General features: G+C 34.9%; 1 protein-coding gene across 1 annotated transcript; it reads right to left on the minus strand.

Annotated features, from left to right (window-relative positions):
- Positions 1-4,270: 4,270 nt before the first annotated feature.
- Positions 4,271-5,250, minus strand: LOC123660416 (pre-mRNA-splicing factor Syf2). The gene has a single exon (XM_045595503.1). It carries the CDS (start codon positions 5,077-5,079, stop codon positions 4,375-4,377), a length of 705 nt encoding a protein of 234 aa, XP_045451459.1. The 5' UTR covers positions 5,080-5,250; the 3' UTR covers positions 4,271-4,374.
- Between the last annotated feature and the right edge of the window lie 3,132 nt (positions 5,251-8,382).

The following is an 8,382-nucleotide window of genomic DNA, read 5'->3' on the forward strand; positions in this document are numbered from 1 at the left end:
CACAACAAACATCTCTATTGTCAATACAAATGTTTTTCAAGTGCGGGTATCGAAGCCGCAACCGCCAACGCAAAAGCCAGTGCTGTGACCGTTGCGCCAACACGTGTCGACTGACTGCACTGATTTCAAATATAGAAAATGAAGTGTACCGTGTTCAATTATTTTTGTGATAAATAATTGTTATTTAATATCAATTTTTTAATTTTAAAACCATGACAGCTGTCTCGGTTCGGTCTCGGTCGGTTATCTATACGCTTAATTTTTTTTTATATATTTTTTTAGTTAATTTACCCTTTTGACAAACACTAACATACAAGAGATGGTTGCCCTTATCTCTGTACTCCACAGATTTGATTAAAGTACACTTTATTTGTTGTAGTGATTGTTATCATCCAGTGTTACTAGATATAATAACTCTCGTAGATGGTAATACGTAAGTAACAATAGTCAGGAAAACCTTACTTTATTAGTCACTAAAGAATCTCTCACTCTCACTCACTAAATAAATCTCTCAATAAATTGAAAATCAAATTATACTACGTGCATTGGCAAGGTAATAAAATAGCAACTCATCGCTGTTATTTATTTTAGCCACGCGATTAATTACATCGTAGTAAATTTTTTAGAAAATCATGTTCAAATTGACCAGGTAAAGCAAGTTTTCAGACAGGCATTTTAATTTACAACGATTTAATCCATCCTGGATAATGGACGTGGCTACTCTAAGTGACATTAATGAGATCCTATTTTCTTAACGCGAATTGACTAGTTGAGTAATTTTTAAACGTTATCGTTATTTTGACAACAGTCATGCTTTTGCAATATTACTGTGAAAATGTTAATTATATTATCAGACATTACAATGTAATTTGACTATTTATTGGACATATTTTAATTTTTCAATAAAAACTTGCATATTGTTTTATTCATTTATTTTCAACGAAACAAACGCTTCACACTCAATGGCTCGACCACAGAGTACATTGAATATACAGGTGGGCTCGACCACAATGTCTCTAATTCTCTATGGCCTTTAGAAATTTTGGCCGTGAATGAGGATCGAACCACAAGTGCAACAGTGAAGTGCTACAACCACTACGCTAGCTTGTCATCAAAATAAACACGAATATGCTTATGATTTTTAATTATTAATAACAAATAAATGCCTCATATTTACCGGCTACAGAAGGATGCGAATCCTGTATCGGGATTCCGAAAACAAACACATGTATGGCCTTGTACACACATTTTCCCCGCGCAGGCATCGAACCCACGACCGCTAGCGCATCAGTGGTAATAAATAGAAAACAAAATATATACCTATATACTAAGCAGGAGATTTACTAAATAAACGCTTCATACTCATGGCCTCCACTAAATTTATTCGTGTCGTGGTTCCAGAAACGCATTGTTTTTATTGAGCTAAGACTTCTAAGAATTGTACCTGGACCTTACAGAAGATCACAGCTAAATAATAATATTTTCAAGCAGTGTTGTGTTTCTGTTGATGAGTAAGGTGACTAGAGCTCCAGGAGGAAACTAGGCATAGGGTCGGCAACACGCTTGCGATTCTTCTGGTGTTGCAGAAGTCTATAAGCAAGGTTAATCGCTTACCATTCAGGTGATCCGTATGCTTGTTTGCCGACTTATTTATAATATTAAAAAAAAAAAACCCACAGAATCTCCATTTGAAGGAACGCCGCGCCGTTAGGCTTAACAGTCCAACATCTGTATAATAAATATTTCATATTATATATTTAGGAACTAAAAAGTAAATTCAATCCCTTCTAATAATCAAATTTAAAAAGCAATCAAGGCTTGCTATACTTTTTTTAGTTGCAAAAATGAAATAGTTTTGCAATGAAATAACTTCAGAAACAATTTTTACCTAATTTATAGAAATGATCGACGATGAGCTAAACATTAATCACACAGATTAATCAAAATAATTTACTTCAATTCACACTAGCTAGTGATATCCCACGGCTGAGCATAGGCCTCTTTCCCCATGTAGGAGAAAGATCAGAGCTTAATCCACCACGCTTCTGCAATGCGGGTTGGCGGATAATGTACTTCAATGTGTGAGTAATATTAAATTTCACATAAGTGTTCCATGTGTTTTGCCCATAGTCACCACGCTGGGCAGGCGGGTTGATGACCGCAGTACTGGCTTTTTCGCACCGAAGACGCTGCTGCCCGTCTTCGGCCTGTGTATTTCAAAGCCAGCAGTTCGATGGTTATCCCGCCACCGGTCGGCTTTTTAAGTTCCAAGGTGGTAGCGGAACTGTGTTATCCCTTAGTCGCCCCATAGTTGGTGACTATGGGCAAAACACATGAGTTCACGTTATTTTTGGCGTAAACTTATGGAGGCCTATGTCCAGCAGTGGACTGTATAGGCTGTAATGATGATGAAGTGTTCCATTAATTACGTGAGCTATTTTTGATCAGTTTAGACCCCTCCCACCCCCTTAGGTGAGATTTGCCTCGACCCCCCCTCCCCTTACGTGAGATTGACGCTGAATATAATAGATTGACGGGAAATAATAAACTGTTCAAGTATACATATATAGTGTTAATTTATTTAAATTAAATTCAAAGCAAAAACTGAATAATTTTAATGGCCGTGAGATTTATTTTAGGTAGCAAAATGAACACTCAACATATATTTTTTTAATATCTGTAATATATTATATTTTTTGCGTTTGATGTAAGATTTTCGATTATCCCCCTCGGTATAAATGAAATTTGGTGAGATTTCATTGGACCCCTCCCTATTCTGAGCTCACATAATTATTGGATGTCCCCCTAACTACAAAAGGTAAATTAGACTTTAATAATGGAAGAAAAATAATATAGTTAACTTGTGTAACTGACATCAGGCGTAGTTTTTGGTAGGTAATATAAATAGAACTTAACCACCGAAATTACGGGTGCCTGTCGAATAGCAGTGCTGTTGAGAAGCTGAGCTGAATTGTTGGAACGAAGTTCCTTACGGCAGGATTGACATATGGCATTGGGCTGGGTGGTTTGACCGAACTGAAGAAAAAGTGATAATAAAACCGTAAGAAAAATATATAACGGAAGTGACGTAATATCAGTCACACGACTGAAAATTCAACATTTTTTTTTCAAATTGTGTTGCTTCTATACTATCCGAAGGAACTTCTTTCCTACCTGATGTCCCATGACACCACATAATTTTTTTTGAATATAAATTGTTTTGAGCTGCATATTATGTTTTTTCTTTGTAAAAACGTATTTGACTTTACAATTTACAAATCTTTAATCTATTTTGCCTTATCGAGAGCAATAAAATAACAATCTTATTGAAACCTAGTAAATTTCATTTCAATCTTGTCAACTCATCATTGTAAGCAACAATCCCTGTGTTGGCTGATGATAGATACACATTTTTTTTAATAAATATGCATAATGATAAATGATTACGAATATAAACATGTTATACCTAAACTCTGAATTAAAATCAAACTACACAACTGCAAACTGTACCCATGGACTAGTCAAAATGTCTGAAATGCTTACCAAAGGCCTTTTATTTTTAAAAGGTCTTTGGTAAGCATTTCAGACATTTGTGTAAAAGTAAATATTTGGTACATTAAATCCATTAACTCATAAAAATATAAATTACTAAAACTAATTATAGTTAATCCAAAAACTCGGAGCAAAAGTATGATGAGGACAAGATAATAGTTACTATAACTTGAATTAAGGAAAAACAATGAAAAATTCAATGGCTTTATACATAATTTATTTACTTATAAACTAGATAGGTTTTTTATATCAATCATTTAAAAGCAATAATACAACAGACACAGTTTAGTTTAACAGTAGTACTGAAACAACAACACTACTACTATCCTCGGACAGAAACTTATTTACATTGAAATAAGAACTAATCTTGAATTATTTTAATCTAGCATCTTATATTTTACACAAATACAGGTTATTTTGAACTGATGTGAAAATTTTAACACATCTGTACAGATAACATCATCATCATTCCAGCCTATTGCAGTTCACTGCTGGACATAGGCCTCCACAAGTTTGCGCCAAAAATGCGCGAACTCATGTGTTTTGCCCATAGTCACCACGCTGGGCAGGTGGGTTGGTGACCGCAGGGCTGGCTTTCTCGCACCAAAGACACTGCTGCCCGTCTTCGGCCTGTGTGTTTGAAAGCCAGCAGTTGGATGGTTATCTCACCATCGGTCGGCTTCTTAAGTTCTAAGGTAGTAGTGGAACCTTGTTATCCCTTAGTCGCCTCTAACGACACCCACGGGAAGAGAGGGGGTGGCTATATTCTTTGGTGCAATAGCCACACAGCACACTGTACAGATATATGCATATAAAAAATTCCTATATTGCTGTGCCCCTCTCGAGATTTTGCTTGATCTCAGCCGTGTGCTCCCCGTAAAACCTTTCAAGTTTCTTGTTGAACTTGGCATTCCTTTCGTTGATGTAGTCAATATCTGCGTCGTCATTGTGTGTACGCCTCCGAGAGTATTTCGCTCGTTTAGCGATCTGTCCCTCAATATCATTAACCATTTTGTCGATTGCTTCTTTACGGTCTTCATGCATACCATGTATAATAACATTTGGTCCACCATAAAATGCGTCGCCATACTTTTGCTTTTGTTTGTCATACTGTTCAGTATCCATTGTAGGCATATTTTTTACGAGTCTATTGTATTGTCGTACAGTTGCCTGTTCGTAAGTAGAAAAGCCTTGATCTGGATTCTTTTTCTTCTTTTTACGCTCGAGACGCTCCGCTTCAACTGCAGATATGTTTAATAGTTTTACACGATCGTAGTCTTTACCCTGTTTAGTGGCTTCTTCGCGTTTGTTCTGATCTTCCAACAACCACTCTGCTTGTCGCTTCTTGGCCTCGTAATTCGCTGGCAATTTATTTCTAGCCTCCTCTGCAACAACTTCTTGATGATTGTGCGTCCTGGCTTCATTTCTCGCTGAATGCAATGAACGCAAACGTTTCATCCTCTCTGCTTGTTTTTCTGCAAATGTCATCTCCTTGGCTTCTGACGAAGGAGCACTTTCACTATTCATTTTGAACTGATTATTAATTTTAGTAGTAGAATATTTAAAAAAAAAAAAACGTGGTCGATAATACGCACTATTAGGTAGTGCAATACTTATTAGTTGTTATTTACAAGTCTGACAAGTTCAAAACTCAAAAGTGAAAATAGGAAGTGACAGTACGAGATACTGTCATTTGTCATAGAGAAAACCTACCCTACCCCAGCCTGCAAAATAATGATATTTGTAATAAAAAAAAATATTAATCGATAGATTTTCAATAGCTCAATTTAACTACGTTGTCCTCTTAAATTGCTCACCTTAAACTATTTAATTAAAAATCAATAACGTTGTTAAAAAAATCATTCATCAAAATTTTCAAACTCCTTTATCTTTTGATGTATACAATATTTTAAATTGCTCAAAGTGTTAAAAAACTGCTCAAGTTGCATTTACAATTGCTCAAGTATAGTTTGGAACAGATCCACTGTCCTTAATTTTAAAATTAATATAAATAGTTGGAACAAATTTAACGTTTATATCTTAAGACCAAAGAGCAACACGGAGGGGAGTAGCCATGTACAGGCGTTCCCCTCTGTCAAGGTATAAGGCCAAATGGCCATATGCATACAACAAAACTAGTTGCAGCCGCACTGACCACTAGACTAAATCTAGTTGCGCGATTGAATCAACGTCCTTCAAAAAATGCCAAATTGTTCTGTTTTTTGCTGCAAAAAAAGATCTGCCACGTCAAATTTACTAAAACATGGCGTTACCTTTCATACGTAAGTATTTTTTAATCACATTATTACTTGTATACTTCTTTTAAACCTTTTTTAAACTTAAAAATTACAAATATTGTCGTTCGTGTTGACTCGATTTGTTTACAAACACAGGCCGCTCGCCCGCATACAATATGCGGATTGGTCGAGCGACTGATCGGACTCTATTTCCGAGAAGTCACAGTCGCCGAGCGATAGTGTTGTTACCGGTTTGTTTGTAGATGGTTATCGATAAAAACGGCAAAGGCAAAAGAGGAGACAGACATTTTTGAGATTTTGATTTATTTAAAATATTATATTGCTAGCTTTTTTTAATAAACATAGTTATATGTCGGCGCGAGACACTCTCCGATGTCAAAAACCGGTTTCTACGAGTTGCTTCTACTTTATTATTGTACTAAAGCCGCGTTAGGTTCATGTTTAAACGTGTTTATACGAATTGATTACGTCAGCGCGAGGCTCGCGAGTGCATTACCATATATGGTTCGAAAACGCTTTATAGGCCTAATATGAAACTATTACCATTTATAGTTCGATACAGCGAGCTACGACAGTCGGGCGCTTTAAATACGGTGCGACGATCGCGCTGGCAATTATTCTTATTCGAGTTGTCAGATTAATAACATTACTAATGTTTGTAACTAAGTATTAATGTTAGAATTTCCAGTCATTGAAATATTGTTATCAAGTGTTCGTTTAAGTTCTTGATAAAGGTGTAAAATTAAAGTGATTGTTTTGTATCGAAAATAGTTTTATTATGAAACAAATTATCACGAAGTATAGCATGAACATTATTATATTGAAGATAGTTTTATTAAGAAGCCTACGTTCGAGACTCTTTTCCGATATATATAATAAAATTGCATTAAATTAAATATAATACACGTATTATGAGTATTAATATAATATTGCTAGCTTTTTTTAATAAACATAGTTATATAATAAAATTGCATTAAATTAAATATAATACGCGTATTACGAGTATTAATACATTTAACTAGAATTACTTAATGTGAACTTCCACCATAATGTTTTATATAAAAATTTGGCAGGTTTTCTAAAAATCTCAATTTAAAGGATACATGGAAAAAAATGGTAATAACAGATTAACCTGGACGCCCACAAAAAATAGTGTAATTTGTTCAGATCATATCAATACCACTAACTTTCAAGTGTTGGCGAACAATAGAAGGATTAGTGGAGGGCACCAAACCAACACTAACGCCACACTGTTTTTGTCCCATAAGTTTTTTTTTGTCTCATGTACAAGGTAATCAAAAATTAACAATGTCCATCCTTTCAGAGTCATCAACAAATCATTCAATCTAGCAGATGACAGGCTATCATCTTATGATGCCATTAGTGCTACGCTCCCTATTCCTGATTCGTTGACATCACAGTGTACATCATCAACTTCTCAAAATGTGGGTTAATTTTAAATCGCTTATTGTAGACTGGCATTTTTTGGCACAACAACGTTGCACCAAACGTATTGTGACATAATTATAATAGTTAGACATATGCTGTCGCGACACTTTTTAACCGTCTTCCAAAAAGGGAGGAGGGTCTCAATTCGAGTGTATTTTTTATGTATGTTACTTCAGAACTTTTGACTGGGTGGACCAATTTTGATGATTTTTAATTTAATAGAAAGCTGATGTTTATCATGTGGTTGCGCTTAAATTTTATCGAGATCTGATTACAACTTTTTGAGTAACCTTTGATAACGCGTATATATTACATATATTGTATTACTTGTCGATGTAATTGAAGTCAGTTTTTTTTTTCGTTTGCGAGCAAATACAATTATTGTAGATAATTATGTGTTCTACAAAGTCTTACTACATTATATATTTCTATTATCATTAGTTTTTGCAGCCCACGCAATGTAAGGATTTTTTTAGGATATTTTTTTATCCCTTGGGTTACATTATTGGAGTTTTAGTAAAGATCCCTAATATTTTTAAACATATAGTATAACCTATGTCGCTCAAGGATAGTGTAGCTTCTCAACGATGAAATGATTTTTTGAATCGGTCTAATAGTTTCGGAGCCTATTCAATGCTAACAAATAAACAATCAAATCTTTACTCTTTATAATCGTTTATTTTACATGAAGATGTTTGATTTGTAGTATATAATAAATTAAGTCTATTTTTATAATAATATCTTACCTTTCACTTTAAAAACATTATTTCCCTAACAGAGTAGTTGAATTTATCGATAATGCATATCGACAGTTGTTACAACCACGGCTGTTAGCAACTTTTCAGTGTAGTTGTGGCGTGTCATTATACTGTAATAACACAGAATGTATCTATGTGTGTGTGAAAAATGTAAGTGTGATTTTAATTTAGTATGTGTGAGTTTCGTAGTGACAGACGATTATTTTTGTGTGGGATTTAGATAAAGTGTGCATGTGTGTAATTTCCCCCCGCAAAAAATGAGAGAAAGTTTTGTATCGGTAACAAACGCAATGGCCACTCCCCTCCGTGTTGCTCTATGCTTAAGACAGGTGAGCCCTGCGTATGCGCATAGACAATGATGGGAA

This window comes from Melitaea cinxia, chromosome 15 (assembly GCF_905220565.1).
Source record: "Melitaea cinxia chromosome 15, ilMelCinx1.1, whole genome shotgun sequence".
NCBI lineage: Eukaryota > Metazoa > Arthropoda > Insecta > Lepidoptera > Nymphalidae > Melitaea > Melitaea cinxia.